The sequence below is a fragment of the Coffea eugenioides genome, chromosome 5, assembly GCF_003713205.1.
Source record: "Coffea eugenioides isolate CCC68of chromosome 5, Ceug_1.0, whole genome shotgun sequence".
In the NCBI taxonomy this organism is placed as follows: domain Eukaryota; kingdom Viridiplantae; phylum Streptophyta; class Magnoliopsida; order Gentianales; family Rubiaceae; genus Coffea; species Coffea eugenioides.
Genome location: NC_040039.1, coordinates 50,604,289 through 50,624,283, shown reverse-complemented (window position 1 = coordinate 50,624,283; position 19,995 = coordinate 50,604,289). Strand labels below are relative to the sequence as shown.

The following is a 19,995-nucleotide window of genomic DNA, read 5'->3' as shown; positions in this document are numbered from 1 at the left end:
GTCAACTCGAAGAAGAATGCCATTTGGATTTTCTAACTAAAAAAATCTACCTTAAAAAAGAAACTAATTAATGCCACTATCCTCGGACAATAGATATGCTATTGCAACTTTCTAAGGTGAGATAAATGATGTGGACCTTCAATTGATTGGTTCCATAAAAATAGACAACAAGAACAAAATATACAAATGCAAAAAAAAAAAATCATGCCGACTTTCCTATTGACCGGTGCCATAAAAATATAAAATGAGAATAGAAAAGAAATTTGTTGGATACGTTTATGGCTGTATTTGGATTGGACCATCTTCTATGAACAATAAATAAATACAGTACCAGCGTATGCCGTAGGAGCATCCATCATTATATAACCGGAAGATTCGCACAAGAAATTCGTTTTATTCTTTCTCTTCTCTTCTTCTCCGAGGAAAATAATTAGTACTAGTAGCAATTAAATTTTTTTTATTTTTCTATGAAATTTCTGGTTATTGCTCTATCCACAATTCCTTCGCCTCTATATAAATCTCACTTGTCATCCCCCCGTCTCCTTGTGCCTATGTCCACAGATTTTCTCAGATCACCAACAAACATTCTCAAAGCCATCTTTTTTAACCCTCCCAAAACTCCTAAGATTCAACCTTTAGCCATGGCAGCCTGTATTCACACTTCAAGAGCAGAGAATTCTAGGACCAGCTCACTTTCTTGCGATCCAAACGGGTCCCAAATTGATGATCGTGTCTGCAATTACATAAAATACTGCAGACCTAATTTTTCTGACCTTGTTTCTTGTGTGCCCAATTCTGAGAATCATTCAAAAAGCATACGCATCCCCGAAGATTTGGGCAGCTTTGACCCTGTTCAAAATCAGGATGATTTATGGGTGAGGATGAAAAATGAGGCAAGATCAGATATTTTGCAGGAACCTATCTTGTCAAATTTCTATGTTAATTCTATATTGGCACATGATTCCTTGGAAAGTGCATTAGCTAATCATCTTTCTGTTAAATTGAGCAATTCTGGGACTCTTCCTAGTGGTACGTTGTTTGATCTTTTCTTAGGTGTTATAGCTGAGGATAAGGAAATTATTAGAGCTGTCAAGGATGATTTGAGAGCAGTTAAGGAAAGAGACCCTGCTTGTATCAGTTATGTGCACTGTTTCTTGAATTTCAAAGGATTTTTAGCCTGCCAGGCTCATAGGGTGGCTCATAGTTTGTGGTCTAATGGGAGGAAAATATTGGCACTGTTGATACAGAACAGAGTATCTGAAGTTTTTGCGGTGGATATTCATCCTGGGGCAGATATTGGTAGGGGAATATTGCTTGATCATGCTACCGGCGTTGTTATTGGAGAGACTGCGGTGATTGGAAATAATGTTTCAATCTTGCACAATGTGACCCTTGGGGGCACTGGCAAGGCATCTGGAGATAGGCACCCAAAACTTGGTGATGGGGTGTTAATTGGTGCTGGTACTTGTGTCTTGGGGAATGTTAGAATTGGAGATGGGGCTAAAATTGGCGCTGGTTCAGTTGTGCTCAAGGAGGTGCCTGCTAGGACTACTGCTGTTGGAAATCCAGCAAGGTTGGTTGGAGGAAAGGAGAACCCCATTAGGCTTGACAAGATGCCCAGTTTAACCATGGACCACACCTCACATATATCTGAGTGGTCTGATTATGTTATCTAGATTCTGGGTATATTTATATACATGTGCTTGTAGTTGGCAAGCAGGAGGAGTTGAGTATTGAACTTGTCATCTTGATAGTTAAAGTCAAGATGGTTCTCTAGCGCCAACCCTTACTGTAGAATGTTTTTTACATTGTTCCCATCTAGGTCTTTGTTTGATTAGTCCCAGGGAACGTAACTCCTCTCTGTCTTATATTTCTAAGAGAGAACCTAAGTTCTCCAATTCATGTACCAAGGCCTGATAAGATTGCAAGTTTGGCCACGGACAGTATATCAGATATCTCTGATTGTCATGGATGAAATGGTATTTCAATTTTGCTGATCTCTACTTTCATTTCTCAACTAGTATTTTGTTTATGTTTTTCATTTTCTGTATTGTAACTCGTGCTACACAAGAATGGCGATTCAAATTCTAAACATTTTGCACAATGCAACTCAAGTAAAATGATTTCATCAAAATGTGAGCGCATTTGGAACAAATTTTGTGTATATCCCTTCTGGTACTGGAAGAAGAATTTGCCTAGGGATACACAATTTGCTCTGATAAATATGGAGCTCCCGCTTGCAAAATTACTGTATCATTTCGATTGGAGTTTACACAGAGAAATGGACAGGAAGAGTTGGACATGACAGAAGCCTCAGGGATCACAGTAAGAAGCAAAGATCATCTTTTTCTTGCTCCTCCTCTTGTAGTAGACTCAGCAAACTGATGTTTCATGTTTTTCATCTGCGGGTTGAATAATTGCTTGCAAGGAAATAAGATTATCTGGAATTAACCTTAACGTCTTAAAGTTGATGAATATTTCATTAGCTAATTACCTAAAGCTCTCATATAAGCACCAGTTGCACTCATGAATTGATATTTATGCTTGTGGTCAAAAGATTTTAGTGCCTTGGATCCGTTTTTCAGTGCAGCAGCTAAGCACAGAAAAGTTGAATCCATAGACAAGTAATTTATAGCGGGTCACTCAGATTAATGGCTTAAAACCAAATCATATCAGAAAAATCAAAATAAACAATTAGGTACGCGGATCATCTCCTACGTAAGCTGCCTCATAAACTACAGACAATTTTGTCTTCGTTCCCAGATAAACCGTATATGACTATAAGATATTACTTCCTCCAGTCACTTGAAAAAAAAAAGTAGTTGCAATCTTTCAATCTTTTCTTCCGGTTAATTGGATGTGAAGCATTCAAAAAACCATTTCTAGTTTTTGATTCAAACCATTGTTAGCACTTTGTCGTTTCAAGTTTCAACCCTCATGGAGTTCATCACCGTCATTGCCTTCTTTATCTTTCTCTTCATGCTAATCAAGCTTCTGAAAAGATCGGTAATGAAATCAGATCTGAAGATGCCTCCAGGCCCAAAACCACTTCCAATTATTGGAAACTTGCATCAGCTCTTTGGCTCTCTAGCACATCGAACCCTAAGAGATTTGGCCATCAGGTATGGGCCACTGATGCACCTAAAGCTAGGTGAAGTATCCACACTGGTGGTAACTTCTCCAGAGGCTGCTGAAGAGTTCATGAAAACACATGATCTCCAATTTGCCAACAGGCCTCAACTGATAAGCGTGAGGATTTTCAATTACGATTGCACTAACATTGCATTTGCTCCATTTGGGGAATACTGGAGACAGCTGCGCAAAATCTGTGTCATGGAGCTCTTAAGCACGAAATGTGTCCTGAGTTTTCGGCCAATTAGAGAAGAGGAGGTCCTCAATTTCATCAGAGATATTTCCTCAAATCAGGGATCAACAGTTAATATTAGCAGAAAAATCTTCTCGTTTACGTATGGCCTTGTTGCAAGAGTTGCTTTCGGCAAGAAGAGCAAGTACCAAGAAGAATTCATCTCACTCATGGAGGTAGCTTTAAAGATGAATTCAGGTTTTAATGCAGCGGATGAGTATCCTTCAGTCAAAATCATTCAAGTGACAAGTGAAATGAGTCCTAAGTTGAATAAAATGCACAGGGCTCTTGACAAAATCCTTGAAAACATAGTTGATGACCATGCGCAGAAAAGTCGACAAATAGTTCCTACGGATGGAGCAACAAAGGAAGATCTGGTTGATGTCCTTATAAACGCCCAAAAATCCGGTGATTCTGGGATCCCCTTGACCAAGAACAATATAAAAGCAGTCATACTGGTGAGTGAGTGATATTTATCAATTTTCATTCAGAAAGAAAGTAATGAATTTTTGCAATTTGTTTACTGCGCTAGCTACCAGCTTGCTGAGAAGCATGGTTCAAAGTCGCGGTCGCGGTTGTGGTCGCGGCCTGGACCGTTCCACATCGGTCTCGGCATATCGGTCGCGGTCTTGGCGAGACGCGAATTTTTGAAATATTTAATATTTTAAAAATTGTAAAAAATATGATAAACAAAAATAATTAAAAAATTAGTAAAAATAATAAAAATTCGAGTTGACTCGGGATGATTCGGAGTGATTCGGTGAGACTCGGCCGTTTCAACCCTTTACGGTGATGTCTCGGCGAGTCACGTATCTCGGTATCGTTTCATCGCGATCTCGTCTCGGACTAGACCGAGACGGTGACGACTCAGCCGAGTCGTCTCGGTCTCGGCCGAGTTTTCGAACCATGCTGAGAAGAACATGCTTGCCATTTTCATGTATAATTCAGATGAAAAGAAAAGTGTGATTCAGGTTAGTCGTCATGTGGTTAAAAAAATAAGCCTTTTAGTAGGGGAAATATAACTAATATCATCTAGAAGTGTTATAAAAATAATAGAATTGCAAGGCATTTGAGTTTTGGAAGAAGGATTAAAGACCAAGCTCAAAAGCTGGCATTACAAATAAATGCCCCTTTTGGTTCATCTGAATCTTGCATTTTAGCTTTCAAAGCATAATTGCTGTTGCCAAAACCCTAATCTTACGTCCTTTATGAATTGCACTAAGAGTTGATTGCCTTGTTTCCATGGTTCGAAGTCTCGGCCGAGACCGAGACGACTCGGTCGAGTCGTCACCGTCTCGGTCCCTATCGATACGATATCGTGACGAAACGATACCAAAATACTTGACTCGCTGAGAAATCGGCCGAGACGTCACCGCGACGGATTGACTCGGCCGAGTCACTCCGAGTTATCCCGAGTCAAGACGAGAAATCGGCTGAGTTACACCGTGACGGATTGACTTGGCCATTTCTTTTGCTATTTTTTATTATTTTTGTTTAGCATACTTTTTTATATTATTAATAATTTTTAGAATATTAAATATTTTAAATTTTACGTCTCACCAAAACCGTGACCGATATGCCGAAACCGATGTGGAACGTTCCGAGCCGCGACCGTGACTGCGACCATGACTTTGAACCATGCTTGTTTCAGGACATTTTCAGTGCTAGGAGTGAGACGTCATCTGCAGTAGTGGAGTGGGCTATGTCGGAAATGTTAAAAAATCCAGGGGTGATGACAAAGGCACAAGAAGAAGTGAGAAAAGCTTTTGATGGAAGCGGAAATGTCCAGGAGTCAGGACTTCATGAATTAAAGTACCTGCAAGCAGTGATCAAAGAAACTTTTAGACTACATCCCCCTGTTCCACTGTTACTCCCAAGGGAAAGTAGCGAGCAATGCAACATTAATGGATTTGAAATACCTGCAAAAACCAGAGTTATCATCAATGCTTGGGCAATTAGCAGGGATCCCAGGCACTGGACTGATGCTGAGAAATTCAAGCCTGAGAGGTTTCTCTATTCTACAATCGATTACCAGGGGAAAGATCTCAAATATATCCCATTTGGCGCTGGAAGAAGGATATGTCCAGGCATAGCACTTGGTCTAACATCAATGGAGCTGCTACTTGCACAATTGCTCTATCATTTTGACTGGAAACTTCCAGGAAAACTGAAGAATGAGCAGCTAGACATGGCCGAGGCCTTTGGTTTGACTGTCAGGCGAAAAAATGATCTGCAGTTGGTTGCAGTTCCCTACAAAACTGGTTCTTTATTGGCATAAGTGTAAGACATAAAAGTAGGATCGTAGTTTAGACTTGTAAATCATAAATAGTAATTTGAGACATACCTTATGATCGTCGCGACTCCACAATTAACCGATGTCAAGTACCCATCATTTAATACGGCTTCTAGGTCCGACACCCTTGTGGAAGAACCATGTGACTTCTAATTACAAGGTACCTTCCCTACCTGGTCTTCCCTCACCTACTCTCCTATTATGTTATTTTAGTGATGGGTAAAAATAACGTATGTCAGAGTGGTGAGAGGGACCAGGAGCCCTAGAACATTTATAGAGTCACAATCCCTCCCATCATGGGATAATGATAAATTCTAATATTCTTATCGTACTTTATTTGTTAATCATAATGATAAGATATAGTTTAAAATTACTGTAATTATCAGATAAAGTACCATAATAAATATCATATAATATGTCCACATACAATGAATATGGAACTCCCTACTTCCTCCAGTCATCTATTCTCATTAGAGTTCTGTAATTGGTTATTCATATTTATTCATATGGTTATTTATCCTTCTAATTAATGGGAGTTATCTTAATAATATTATATGTGGTCATGTAGGCCACATAAATATTCTAACAATAAGAACTTGGTCCATTTACCAGGCCAAGATTGTTTAATTTCAACAGATCAATCTCATGAGACTCTGCCATTGATACACTTTTATGATTCAAATCCGTTATCCATCTTTGAAGATTCGGACTTACAGACCTATTACAATTTACAAGTCGATTGAAGTTATATGCAGTTTATTATCCTACTTAACAAAGTTCAGCAAACTTTGTATACTGGGATGGAAAAAAAAAATTACTGCTATCCAGGTTTTGCCATTTTGAATTGGATAGAGGTTTTTTCTCGCCCATGAATTACAGTTTTTCATCATCTGCTTCAGGATAGAAATTATATGGCTCTGCATAAGCCACAAGATCAATCACAAGTAGATAAGATTGTCAGTCCCCACATTCAATACAGCCAATCCCACAAATGCACATCAAACAGATGGACAAGTGTCCCAAGCCCTCTTGAAAAAGTATAAGCTGGTAAATGGATTGGATATCTGTTGATTTTTTAGGGCATAAACTAAGAAACAATACTTTAGTGTTGCAAAAAAAAAAACTTATAAGAGACTTGTATTGAAGGTAGAAAATGAGCTTATGTTCTACATTCATCAACTCACTATTTATAGTGATTACATGAAACAAACTAGCAAAATATCCAACTAACAATTATTCTAGAAATCTCAACAAAATATAATCTTCTACTACTAGCAAATCTTAACTAATATATTTGTTAACAAACCAACATGATCTTTGGTTAACAAATATCCTTATTTTCTAATAACTAAATTATTTTGATATCAAATCCAATCTGATAAAATCTATAGGAAAAGTTGGCATATCTCAACACTCCTCCTTGCCACTTTTGCTGCAAATTTTCAATTGCCTTCTCAAATCTTTGAACCTTGTTTTGGACAAGACTTTCATAAAAATGTCTGCAATCTGGCCATCAGTCTTGCAATGTTTCTTGAGCCAAACTTCAAAATCAATACCAAATTTTTCGATGTATTCAAATGACTTCTTTGCAACTTGAAAGTGGAACTCCCATATGTAATAGATGAACCTGAAGAAGAAATTCACAATACAAAAAATGATTACTATGAGAGATATAAAACAATCCTTCAAATTTTTGTATGGCCTTTTATCAGCTATGTCACCACCATCATCCTTGGGTAGTATTTCATGAATTTTCACAATGTAACCTCCTTCAATTGCTTCATCAGTGATCTCCTCCTGAATTTTAGCAACATCTGAATTTTTTGGTTCACTATACTGCACCTTAGAATTGTCAATTTCTGACAAATTCAAAGCAAAATTTTTGTCTTTCATTTTCACTGAGAAAAGTTCATTCCCAACTGGATCATGTATAACACAAGTCCTATTTTTGAAGATGACAGAATAATTCTTCTCCAATAACTGTCTAACACTTAATAGATTTTGATTAATTTCAGGTACATACAAAACATTAGAAATAATTTTGGTACCTGAACCATAATCAATAGCAACACTACCTTTGCCTTTCACCTCAATATAATCTCCATTTCCAATTCTGACTTTGGAGATTTGCGATTTATCAAGTTTTCTAAATATAGATTCATCATTTGCCATGTGATGAGTGCAACCACTGTCTATTAGCCAAGTTTCAGTATTGAAATTATTGCTTACAAAACACGTGACCATGAAAAGTTGCTTCTCATCTTGTTCATCAACCATCTAAGCGTGATATTCTCTTTTTCCTTTATTTTTGTAAACTCTCTCCATATGTCCCATTTGCTTACAAAACCTACATTGAATGTCAGGTCTAAACCAACAATATATTGAAAGATGTGAGATTTTCTTACAGTGTGGACACGGAGGATTTCTGTCATTTTTCTTCTCATCTTTGCTTTTTTTTCTTGACCATTTCTTTCACCTTGTCGAATTTGATCCTTGTTTATTGCTTGAAAAGCACCTTCAATGACTTCTTCAGTTCTTATGGCTCGTCTTTGTTCTTGTGCCTCTAGAGCATTGATCAATTCTGGCAAGGTCATCCGAGAGAAATCTCTTGAATCTTCAAGAGAGGAAATCTTGGCTTCAAACCTTTCTGGTAAACTCACCAAGACTTTCTCCACAACTCTGCTATCTGGAAGTTGTTCTCCAATCAATCTGATTTTGTTCACAACATTTAAGAGTCTGTCAGAATAGTCTTTAATGTTTTCTTTGTTTTTCATCCTAAGGAGTTCAAATTCTCTCATAAGGTTCAAAACTTGCATCTGTCTTGTTCTGTCATTGCCTTAAAAAGCCACTTTGAGAGCATCCCAAGCTTCTTTTGCAATTTCACAAGTCATAATTTTTGTGAATACTGCATTGGAAACTGCTGAATGAATGCAAGTCATGGCTTTTGATCTCCTTTTGACTGCATCTCTATGGACTCTCATCTCTGCAATAGTTGGATCTTCTGGCAATTCAGGAACAGGATCTGTATCTATCACATCCCAAAGATCATTAGCATCCAATAGGACTTCATTTTGACAGCCCAGATTTGGTAATTCTCACCAATGAAACTTGAAGGATTTGACAAGAAATTGTTTCCTGGCATTTTGATGTTGAGGGCTTAAGTGTGAAAAAGGAATTCTCACCAGATTCACTCACTCTCAAAGAAACAGGCATTTAAGATTTAAGCTCTTGATACCACTTTGTTATTTTTTTGGGTATAAACTAAGAAACAACACCTTAGTGTTGCAAAAAAAAAAACTTATAAGAGACTTGTATTGAAAATAAAAAATGAGTTTATGTTCTACATTCATCAACTCATTATTTATAGCGATTACATGAATCAAACTAGCAAAATATCCAACTAACAATTATCCTAAAAATCTCAACAAAATATAATCTTCTACTACTAGCAAATCTTAGCTAATATATTTGTTAACAAACCAACATGATTTTTAGTTAACAAATATCCTTATTTTCTAATAACTAAATTATTTTGATATCAAACCCAATCTGATAAAATCTGTAGGAAAAGTTGGCATATCTCAACAATATCCATTGAGGTTTTGCTGCCCTGTGAGAATTTAGTAAAACGGTAAAACGACTGTTTTGCCTTCATTGGAATCAACCTTAATCATCTGGCGTCGAATTTTGCCCTTTGAAAGCGAAATCTACAAAGTCAATATTGGCAACCATGATCTGCTCACTCTCTTGGGCCATTTGATTTCCTGCAAAATACAACAGATCAACTTTCTCCCCGGTCCTCATGGAGTTCCTCACCACCGTCTGCATATTCCTCCTCTTTTCGTTCATGCTAGTAAAGCTTCTCAATCCGTACAAAGGCAAGGAGTCTGCTCTGAAATTGCCTCCAGGGCCAAAGCCACTGCCGATTATAGGAAACTTGCACCATCTTGGTGGCTCACAAATGCATCATATCCTGAGAGACTTGGCCAACCAATATGGACCGCTGATGCACCTTAAGCTTGGTCAGGTTTCCACTCTCATCGTGTCTTCACCAGAAGTTGCCGAAGAGTTCATGAAAACACATGATATCATTTTTGCCAATAGGCCTCGGCTTCTATCGGGCAGGATACTCAATTATGATTGTACTGACATTGCCTTTTCTCCATTTGGTAATTACTGGAGACAGCTGCGTAGAATCTGCAAGATGGAACTTTTAAGTCCCCAGCGCGTTCAGACTTTCCGATCCATTAGAGAAGAGGAGGTAATGAATCTAATTGAATCAATTTCCTCCAACAGGGGTTCAACAATCAATCTTAGCAGCAAGATTTTATCTTTAACATATGGGATTACCGCACGGGCTGCCTTTGGCAAGAAGAGCAAATACCAAGAAGACTTCATCTCTCTCGTAAAGGAAGCTATAATAATCGCTGCAGGCTTCACCATAGCTGACATGTATCCTTCGGTTGAAATCATTCAAGTCATTAGTCAATTGAATCCCAAGCTCAGGAGGTTACACAAGAACATCGATGCAATACTTGAAAACATTGTCAACGACCATAAAGAGAAAAGCTTAAAGACAAGAGGTACAGATGAAAAAGCAGAAGAGGATCTAGTGGATGTTCTTCTTAACATCCAAAAATCTGGTGAATTTGGAACCTCACTAACCAATAGCAGCATCAAATCAGTCGTCATGGTGAGTGAAACATTTACCTATCAAATTGGCAATCATTTTCATTCTTTAAATTGCTTTACTGTAGTTCAAAGAGAGCTTTTCATCTTGAAAGCAAGGATAGATGATTCTACTTTACCACTTTCTGGTGTTGCATATTACACTAATGGAATTCAACTGAGCTTTGCTCTTCTTATCCAGCTCGAAAATGCAGTGAGATTAATCTAAAAACTATCCTCTGCCTTGTCCACCAATCTTCAGGACATTTTCAGTGCTGGAAGCGAGACATCATCCACAACCGTGGAATGGGTCATGTCAGAAATGTTGAAAAATCCAGACATCATGAAAAGGGCACAAGACGAGGTAAGAGAAGTTTATGACAGAAGAAGAAATGTTGATGAATCAAGGCTTCATGAACTAGAATACTTGCAAGCAGTGGTAAAAGAAACCCTGAGGCTACATCCCTCAGCACCACTGTTGCTTCCAAGGGAAAACAGTGAACAATGTGAAGTTAATGGTTATGTCATACCTGTAAATACAAGAGTTATTATCAACGCCTGGGCTCTTGGCAGGGATTCCAAATACTGGACTGAAGCTGAGAAATTCAAGCCGGAGAGATTCCTTGATTGTCCAAGTGATTATCATGGGAATGATTTCAAGTACATGCCTTTTGGAGCTGGAAGAAGGATATGTCCAGGCATATCATTTGCTTTAGCTAGTATTGAACTACAACTTGCACAGCTACTGTATCATTTTGACTGGAAACTCCCAAATGAACAGAAGCCAGAGCAACTGGACATGAGTGAGGGCTTTGCTTTGACAGTGAGGAGGAAAAATGACCTGTATTTGATTCCAATTCCCAGTAGCTGTTCCTTTCTGGAATAATTCTAAATGTGGTTTTGGGGCAGTAACGGAGCTTTGCAGTTTGGCATATACGCTTGGATAGTGTATTATTTGAAATATTATTTGGAATAATTACTGTAGCACTTTTTGTGATGTAATGTATGTGAGATAAAAAGGTGATTGGGAATATAAAAAGGTAGGTTGGAAAATGTGTTTGTGATGCAAGTGACATATTATTTGAAATAATTGAGGTATCCAAACACTCCCGGAAATTGAAAATGTGTTTGTGATGCAAGTACTATTATTTTATTTGATCTGATGTATGCTATTATTACTTTGTTGTACGAGTAAATTTTAAATATATAAGTAGAACAATTACTTGCCGGAATCCCACCAAAAGAGTAGACAGTAATTTACTATACTAGAATATGAAAAAAAAAAAACTGTTTGCTAGTACCTTGCTACTAGTATGTAACTTTTGTCGAGGAATTTTTTTTTTTTTTTTTTTTTTTTTTTTGTCTATTGTCACCCTCTACTTCTAGTCCTAGTTCTACGCTAACTTATACTAAGAGGTTACCCAACGGGATCACGGAGAATCGACGGAAATTAAACTATCATCAGATCATGCATCCATATGGATATTAAAGAAGTCATATAAAATGACAATTTTTTGAGGAATTATAAGGGTAAGGAGGAGACCTGCAGAATCCCAGCTCATAAACACGAGCCCAACTGGAAATCGTGGGACGGTCTTCGTTTGGAGGGCAAAACGAAGGTGGGCCTGAGCTTCTAAATTCCCCTACTACAACAATGAATCTCAGCCCATTTTTCTTTTAATGGGAGAGGTCGGCGGTCCGCCTATCGACTATTTGTAGAAAAGGACAAAGATACGAAAATGCAAGTTGCAGGGGCATTTGGCGTCATTTCGCTCCAAAGTCCTCGCCACCCAGTTGCCTGTACTGTAGGAAAAAAAAAATAAAAAATCCTTCCATGTTTGGTTGAAAAGAAGAACAAAACCACCACCACCACCGCGATGACCTCCTCAGCTGTTCGATTTCACCGCTTCAAACTCCGCAAAAAACCCTAGCTCCTCTTCTTCCTCCTTTAAATTAGCTTCATTTTTTTCCTTCTTTTGGAATTAATATTTGTATTTTACAAACAAACAGAAAAGGGAAAAAAATGGATGCAGTGGTAGAAGCTTCACTCCTCGGTCGCTCCACATCTGTAACCGTTCCCAAACCCCCATTTCGCAATTTCCGAACTTTGACTTTCAAATTTTTCCCCAAATTTCCCTCAAGAAACGGAGTTTACACTTACCGCCCCACAATTATCAACTCCACTTCATCCCCCAGTTCGAGAAATCTATTCAATTCCCAACGGATTAGAATTAGTCCGAAAATTGAAGCTTTTAGTGGTTCGTTAGCAATTAGTAGGGATTACGAGGGGGAGAATGTGGAAAAATCTTCGGGGACGGCAGTGGCAGGGACGAATTCAGGTTTTGTGGAGGTTTCATTGAGGAGAGGATTGGTTTTGGCAGTGTTTATTTGTGGGTTTATGGTGTTGTCGTGTCGCAAAGCGGTGGCGGTGGAGGGAGTACTGAATGCGGGATGGAATGGCGTTTTTGAGAGGAGTGGGATGGCTTTGAGGAGTTCTTGGCCTAAGGTTTTGCAGGTTCTTTGGGTTTTTAAGGAGCAAGGTCTGGTTCTGGCTGCGTTGTTGGGTTTATCGGCGTTTTTCTCCATGGCTGAGACCTCTATAACTACTCTTTGGCCTTGGAAGGTATCAACTTTCTGCTCCACTGTAAACGCTGAAATATGATTAGCAAATGTTGGTTTCTTTATTGCATCTGTTGGTTCTGTTTCCTGTTTTATCCTGAACGGTGAAGTTAGAACCCTGTTAGTAAACGAAACTTTTATACAATAATAGTATCAAATTATGATGAGTGTAAGCGACTATTACTGATATTTATCGTGAAACTGCGTCCAATTTCAGTGTCGCAGAAAAGGGGTCATAGTTTGTATTCCACTGCAAAATAGAGTTTGCAAAACTAACTGGTCAAAAAAGTTTGAATTTTTCAATTGTTCATAATGATTTGGATGAAGATGTAGTTTAGGGCTTGGGTTAGCTCAAGAATACTCTTCTGAGTAACTTTATCTGGCAACTCTGTATGGCAGATATTTTGCTTTGTAATCCCTATATAAAGTTCCTGCGTCTAAGAGTCTTCTTCAGCATTTATCCTTCTTGCAGGCCTATTTTTCACATGTTTGAATATGATGATGTTTAGCATTTCATTGAAGTTCCTATTAGTCAAAGCCATTATTTTGGGGCTTCCCACAAAATGTTAAGATGTCATTTGAAATTGGCAATTGAGATTCACTGATAAAAAGTTACCTCTCCTTCTGAAAATTCATGAGCATAATTGCGTGTTGCCATTGCAAGGCATCTATAGGAAATATTGCAAATTGTGGCCTTGCTATCACAGTACCTTGGCATGAATATACAGACTTTGCATCTTACACTCGAGATATTGGTGTACAACGCCATCATCACATCTCAACCTTTTTCCACCTTGTAGCATCGAATTTAAGCTATTTCAGATTTTGGGAGCGCGATATTGTTTTCGCTAATGTTCCATTATCCAAGAGTTATTGAAACAAATAACTAATCCTTCCAGTATAGATCTATTGTGTAATTATAAAAAAATTTAAAAAAAAAATGTAACATATGTGGAGAACACTGACTTTCAGGCTTATAAATGCTAGTAGTTACTTCTTTTCTTAAGAGTTTTATTTGGGTATTGATTGCAATACTATTGCAAATTATATAGATGATGTATCTCTTACCTTTTCTGTTCCCTGCTTAATTTCTCTACAAGATAGTATTTGAGACTTTAAACATGCCAGGTGCGGGAGCTAGCTGAAAAAGAATCTGAAAATGGTGTTTTTAAAATGCTCCGTAGCGATGTTACTCGGTTTTTGACGACTATCCTCATTGGCACAACGTACTGCTCTCTTTTTGTAAATGTACTATGACCATTCTGTTTTCTCCAGTTGAAGACAAGCATTATCTCTTATTGTAGATTTCATTTATGTACTCAGCGTGGTTAATATTGGAGCTACGGCATTGGTTACAGAGGCTGCAACGGCAATATTTGGTGAAGCTGGTGTGAGTGCTGCGACTGGAGTAATGACGGTATGTATGGATCTCTCTGAGTTTGTCAACTGAGAATCTCACAGTTTGCAGTAAAAAAATTTTTGATAAATTTTTCTGTTTCAGAAGATGTTTCGGTATTCCATTGTAGATATTGATCTCAGGGTCGTGGTTCCTGTGTCTTTCTTGTAGGAATTTCTCTTATTGTCTGATGCTCTTGAAACAAAATATTGATAAAAGTCTTGGCAGTTTTAGTGTCCTAAGGCATGCTTGAAAACTTGCTATGGGTGGCAGTAAATTGACCTGCATTGATATTTTTTCCTTGCATGTTGAGCCAAAAGTTGCATGTTAGTCTCCTTGTCATCAAACTACACTTCTGTTCATTTTCTTATTTTCCATTTCTTGTAATTATGATGTAAAATTTTTTTCTATCAGTCTTAATGGGACATCAGGGCTAGGATTGGAAAAGGTTTTAACTTGTGAGAATTACAGCAGATTAAATGGTCACTAATGAATGAATTTGAAGTGTTGAAAAAGGGTACGCCTTATTAGAGCTGGTGATTGGAGTTCAGAAATTTGTAATTATCGTCAATAAAGGAAGTTAAAAATTTTAGTAAGAAAATAATGCATAAGATTAAAAATTTTGATTGTTGGATTAAAGAGGTTCTTGCATTTCTTCTGGTACAATGACAAGGACGTCTCGTTCCCTTCTTTCCCCTGGGTTAACATCAATTTTAGCTGTGAGTAATAAGACTTCTATGTGGTGTACTGATATAAACCCCTTGTCCACAATGTTGCCAGGTGGCTATTTTGCTCCTCACTGAAATTACTCCAAAAAGTATAGCTGTTCATAATGCCACCGATGTTGCTAGGTTTGTGGTAAGTTAAACTTGTTTCGTTTTTAGTAAAAATTTTAAGCTAATAAGGATTGGAAGATTGTTTCTTTTTGTAAAATTACCAACTCGTTACTGTATCTCTCTGTATGTGTGAAGATATTCTGCTATCAAGTGCATTTGACTAGATGTATCGTAAATGTATCTAGGTCAGGCCTGTGGCGTGGCTTTCCTTGATACTGTATCCTGTAGGAAGAGTGGTCACATATTTGTCAATGGGAATGCTGAAACTCCTTGGTTTGAAGGGAAGAAGGTATGTCTCAGCATACAAAATTTTCTGACATTTTCTAACTTCCATGAGATGGCCAATTTAGTACACTGCATCAGTAATTTACTTGGACTTTCAACACTATCTCATTTGTATATGTTTGGTTATTTTTTTATCTGAATTTGGCTGGCTAGCGCCAGTAAAGAAGAGTTCTAATGAGGATGAGGAAAATTAGGACTTAGTCCCCTTTAAGGAGGACGGTCATGTGCCATCAAGCTTTCTAGTGCCAAGAATCCTATGATGTATAATTCGTAACTCTAAGGACTCTTTCAGTACCCTATAGCTCTCAAACAGTTTAATTCTTTTAATCTGCTTGCTTTGAATGGCTTTCAAACAATCTGTACACAATAAAATGTTCAAACTATGCTTGAACAGTGCCACTAATTTTCACTACAAGTTTTTGTTACTGTTTATTGCTATTATTCATGTTTCAGATGTAAATTGGATTCTCGTTTGACTCTACTTTTTGGCCTTCTTCTTAATGTACTAGTGAACCTTATGTTACTGAAGATGAATTGAAGTTAATGTTGCGTGGAGCAGAGTTAAGTGGGGCAATTGAGGAGGAAGAACAGGCTAGTAATGCACTCACTTCTTTTTTTCATAATGTTTCATGCATAGAGGCCATATGAATTATAGGAGCAATTCTCTGCTATTTAAAAACATGGGTTGAGACTTTTACAATCACAGGAGCATTGTACACATCAAATTTCAAGATATACATGTTAAACTAAACAGTAGAGCAGTTGATCATCCAATGCTTAATTTTGTTTTCATTTTCTGAGCTGTTTTGATGCATCCCGTTGAAAAATGTAATTTGCCTATGAGAGCAGCATTTGATTTGACTCTTTCAGGACATGATTGAAAATGTGTTAGAGATAAAAGATACACATGTAAGAGAGGTGATGACACCTCTTGTTGATGTTGTTGCAATTGATGCCAGTGCAACACTTGTTGATTTTCATGATTTGTGGGTGACTCATCAGTACTCCAGGTACTTGAAGCTTCATTTTCATTTGTCTAGTTGGTCTCTTTTTACCCTTTCAACCGCCTGCTAATAAATATGAATCCCTGCTTGCAGAGTGCCTGTCTTTGAACAGCGTATTGACAACATAGTTGGCATTGCCTATGCAATGGATCTTCTAGATTTTGTCCAAAAGGTTGACTAACTACTTCTGCAAATGATATTCCTTTTTTAATTAGGGAAGCAATATCTTTATCTAATCATGCAAAAATATCTCACAGTCTGCAGAATTTTATTCTGTTTGATTTTGAAGGGGGATCTACTAGAAAGTTCTGTTGTGGGAGATATGGCACATAAACCTGCATACTTTGTGCCTGGTAATTTAAGAGTGCCTGATGTTTCATTGATTTTGTATGTTGCAGTCATGGAATGTCTTATGTTTGTCTAGGTTCTTTTGGTATTATCTGCCTCCTTGCTTGCAGTTCATTCTTTTATTACTTCTTCCAAGATTGATGATTATGAAGAATATTGAACACCACATAGACATTGAAGTAAATCCAGATTCATGCTGTTTTTGGAATGAGCAATTAAAAAGAAACATATCAGTGCCCATTCAGAAAATTGTATGGAGGGAAATAGGCCCCAGTTTTTTTTTTTTTTTTAAGATTTTCTCCTTCCCAATTGATTTTTTAAATTGGTTCACATCTCATTATTGGTAATGTGTATGAGCTGAAGATTATAGGTATGCTGTATTCAGAAATCACATTGTAGGAAAATCATTGTTTACAGAATGCTGTTGAGATTGATCTTTTATAATTTACTTGATGTTTTGCATCATACTGGAAAACAAAGTTTCTAACTTAGTAACTACTATTTGAATTTGCATCCGCATTTATCGAGTGTTCTCATCTCTATTCTAGACAGTATGTTTTAATTGTTGTTCCTTCAATTTAATTTTGTGCTACTACTGAGCAATGGAATAATATGACTTTCAATTGTTGCAGATTCGATGTCAGTGTGGAATCTTCTTAGGGAGTTCCGCATCAGAAAAGTACATATGGCTGTTGTTCTTAACGAGTATGGAGGAACTATTGGAGTATGTATCACTTACTTCATTCTATTAAAGAGTCCTTACCTTTTTCCAATTGAGTTTTTGCCTGATCCCTCATGTTTACTTTGTGCTAATTAATGTAACAGTTAGTAACACTTGAAGATGTGGTTGAGGAAATTGTTGGTGAGATCTTTGATGAAAATGATTCAAGTGTAAGGCTCATTGTTATTACTAATAGTATTTTTTTTTAAAAAATTTGTGCATATGTCTTCATGATGGTAATTTGCTTCCCCTACTCAGTTCAGAGCTAAATTTGTATGTTTAGATCATTTATATCAAACCAGCATTGAAGTTGGAAATGGTTATATGATATCTAAGTGCATTTCATGAGATAAATTTGCTTCCCCCTACTCAGTTCAGGGTGTGATCTTAGCTTGAGCTGTTTCAATGTGCTATCCTAAGAAAAACAGATCATGAAAATGATCAGTGGGCAGTTACAGATAAATAAATGTACACTTACAATAGGATGTCGTAGTTTAACAAGGCACAGGCACTAAGGGAGATATGAAAGTTAACTGGTGGGAAAATCTCCATCAGGTTAACTAGAATAAATCTAAATAGATAACTAGGAACATGTAGGAACACTAGTAGCCTATATGAAAAAAGTGGGAAGGAATATTCTGTACTCGCTGTGTCCATCTTTATTGGCCAGAACAGTGCTTAATTAGCAGTGGTGTTATTAACATACCAAAATCACCCCTAATTTGAACACCTTGCAATTACATGTCGTCAGGCTAGCCATGTTTGGGGAAAAATAGAGAAGTTCTTTGTGAGTTATGGTATTTATTGACTTTTGACAATGTACATTTGCTTTGGGCCATAGGAAGTATTATTGACTTGAATGTTGTTCTTTGCATGCAGCTTACGGTTTCGCTGACATCTTATGGTAGTAGTGTGACTTGGGGGCATTTCTTATTAATTGAGTTCATACAAAAATTGGTGTTGTATCATACACTTCATTTTTTAGCTTTTTTTTTTTTTTTTTGGTCTCATGTTTACCATCATATAGCAGGAGGAAATTCAGAAAAAAACTGGTTATATTGTAATGCGGGCTCAAGGCATATACGATGTGGATGCGAACACCTCTATTGACCATCTTTCTGAGGATCTAAATATCAAAATGCCTGAGGTATCTTTTTTATTTAATATAAAAAGGATATTGTTGTGCTTATTGTCTAGCATCATGAGTAACTCGAACAGTAATCTTCAGACTTTAGGATGGTAATTCTCTTATCAAATGCTGCCTTACAGCCCAACTTTTTTAATAATTATAATTCAGGGTCATCAGTATGAGACGGTGTCTGGTTTTGTCTGCGAAGCATTTGGTTACATCCCAAGGACTGGTGAGACTATAAAAGTGGTGCTTGAAAGGGAAAATGAAGAAGAGAATGATGAGTATAAAGAGGCAGAATCTGATCGGACAGATCAACATGAAAAGAGTCAAATATTTAAGCTTGAGGTACATTTGCCAATTCGCTCTGCATTTTCTGCTACCAATATGCATATGCAAGTGTTAAAGATGGGTTGTGATTTGCATCTCACTGCAGATACTAGCGGGAAATGCTAGAAAGGTGAGTGCCGTCCGGTTTGAAAGGGTAAACCAAGATGATGAATCGGAGACAAAAGAGGTGACCCGGTTGTTCCCTAAGATTATGAAGAAGAAATGGGGTGCTGATGGCGACACAGACAAGGCCGACGATGGGGTCCTAGTTAAGGAGATAGTCGACCACAACCTTTCTGATGACACTGTAAATGCTGAGCAGGTTGACAATCATGACCATCAAATCAAACAATAATAATAGCATTTCACATTCTAACGACCTTTCAGCATTGCCAAGAAGCATAAAAAAAGAAAAAACAATTGAACGAAACAGATTATTACGTGTACGAGAAAAGAATGAAAATACAACAGTGCATGGTTATGATCAAAGTACTACGTGCTGCACGCTCCAGCCCTTCGTCGTCAGACGGCCTTTGAGTAACAAGGCAGAACTTTGATTGACATGAAATTCTCTAATCCTAGGCTAGACTCCCTCACTCTCTCTGAGGGAAAGTTTTGCTTCTCTTGGAAAACGTTGCTCGAGGCATAGGGACCTGTGTTGATGTTTTGTGTTGAAACAAAATTGCCCGGGGTTTCAATTGATCGGATTCTTAGTTGTGACGGCCTTGCTTCCTTTGCTGTAATGCAAGATGATCTCAGATGTCCAGCTTGTAGGAGTCCAGGTAGCCAAAGAGGAGTGGGGGCTTTCTGGAGATGAGGAGGGTGACCGGGCGAAGTGGAATGACCGACCGGTCGAAGAGAAGTCATCGTTGGTCTCCTTTTAAACCAAAGAACAAATGTTTGAAGTCATCCTTGATCTCAGATGTTTTTTTTTTTTTTTTTTTTTGAAAAAAGACCAAAGAACAATGTTCGAGGCATGCGCATGATCATGATGGGAGTTAA

General features: G+C 37.6%; 4 protein-coding genes across 5 annotated transcripts; all 4 read left to right on the top strand.

Annotated features, from left to right (window-relative positions):
• Positions 1 to 386: 386 nt before the first annotated feature.
• On the top strand, positions 387 to 2,001 carry LOC113770163 (serine acetyltransferase 1, chloroplastic-like). The gene has a single exon (XM_027314550.1). The coding sequence runs from the start codon at positions 468 to 470 to the stop codon at positions 1,674 to 1,676; it is 1,209 nt and encodes a 402-aa protein (XP_027170351.1). The 5' UTR covers positions 387 to 467; the 3' UTR covers positions 1,677 to 2,001.
• Positions 2,002 to 2,937: 936 nt separating this feature from the next.
• Positions 2,938 to 5,642, top strand: LOC113771970 (cytochrome P450 71D10-like). Its single transcript, XM_027316512.1, has 2 exons — positions 2,938 to 3,822; positions 5,016 to 5,642. Exons 1-2 carry the CDS (start codon positions 2,938 to 2,940, stop codon positions 5,640 to 5,642), a joined length of 1,512 nt encoding a protein of 503 aa, XP_027172313.1.
• Positions 5,643 to 9,448: 3,806 nt separating this feature from the next.
• LOC113772186 (tabersonine 16-hydroxylase 2-like) lies at positions 9,449 to 11,297 on the top strand. Its single transcript, XM_027316761.1, has 2 exons — positions 9,449 to 10,350; positions 10,588 to 11,297. The coding sequence occupies exons 1-2, from the start codon at positions 9,460 to 9,462 to the stop codon at positions 11,209 to 11,211; spliced, it is 1,515 nt and encodes a 504-aa protein (XP_027172562.1). The 5' UTR covers positions 9,449 to 9,459; the 3' UTR covers positions 11,212 to 11,297.
• Positions 11,298 to 12,115: 818 nt separating this feature from the next.
• On the top strand, positions 12,116 to 19,373 carry LOC113772352 (putative DUF21 domain-containing protein At3g13070, chloroplastic). Of its 2 annotated transcripts, none has more exons than XM_027316942.1 (14): positions 12,116 to 12,948; positions 14,073 to 14,170; positions 14,268 to 14,361; positions 15,121 to 15,198; positions 15,362 to 15,465; positions 15,971 to 16,052; positions 16,332 to 16,471; positions 16,559 to 16,637; positions 16,755 to 16,818; positions 17,446 to 17,537; positions 17,639 to 17,704; positions 18,562 to 18,681; positions 18,832 to 19,011; positions 19,100 to 19,373. In XM_027316942.1, the coding sequence occupies exons 1-14, from the start codon at positions 12,349 to 12,351 to the stop codon at positions 19,346 to 19,348; spliced, it is 2,046 nt and encodes a 681-aa protein (XP_027172743.1). In that variant the 5' UTR covers positions 12,116 to 12,348; the 3' UTR covers positions 19,349 to 19,373. The 2 variants fall into 2 exon arrangements, with proteins under 2 accessions (XP_027172743.1, XP_027172744.1); XM_027316943.1 differs by having other exon boundaries at positions 12,117 to 12,948; positions 18,565 to 18,681.
• The last annotated feature ends 622 nt before the right edge of the window (positions 19,374 to 19,995 follow it).

Bases quoted from the DNA above. Each gene is read 5' to 3' on its own strand.
- LOC113772352 (XM_027316942.1), top strand. From the start codon at position 12,349: ATGGATGCAGTGGTAGAAGCTTCACTCCTCGGTCGCTCCACATCTGTA. The intron at 12,949-14,072 runs GTATCAACTTTC...TAAACATGCCAG, and splicing joins CTACTCTTTGGCCTTGGAAG to GTGCGGGAGCTAGCTGAAAA. The intron at 14,171-14,267 runs GTACTGCTCTCT...TTATGTACTCAG, and splicing joins ACTATCCTCATTGGCACAAC to CGTGGTTAATATTGGAGCTA.
- LOC113771970 (XM_027316512.1), top strand. From the start codon at position 2,938: ATGGAGTTCATCACCGTCATTGCCTTCTTTATCTTTCTCTTCATGCTA. The intron at 3,823-5,015 runs GTGAGTGAGTGA...TGCTTGTTTCAG, and splicing joins ATATAAAAGCAGTCATACTG to GACATTTTCAGTGCTAGGAG.
- LOC113770163 (XM_027314550.1), top strand. From the start codon at position 468: ATGAAATTTCTGGTTATTGCTCTATCCACAATTCCTTCGCCTCTATAT.
- LOC113772186 (XM_027316761.1), top strand. From the start codon at position 9,460: ATGGAGTTCCTCACCACCGTCTGCATATTCCTCCTCTTTTCGTTCATG. The intron at 10,351-10,587 runs GTGAGTGAAACA...ACCAATCTTCAG, and splicing joins GCATCAAATCAGTCGTCATG to GACATTTTCAGTGCTGGAAG.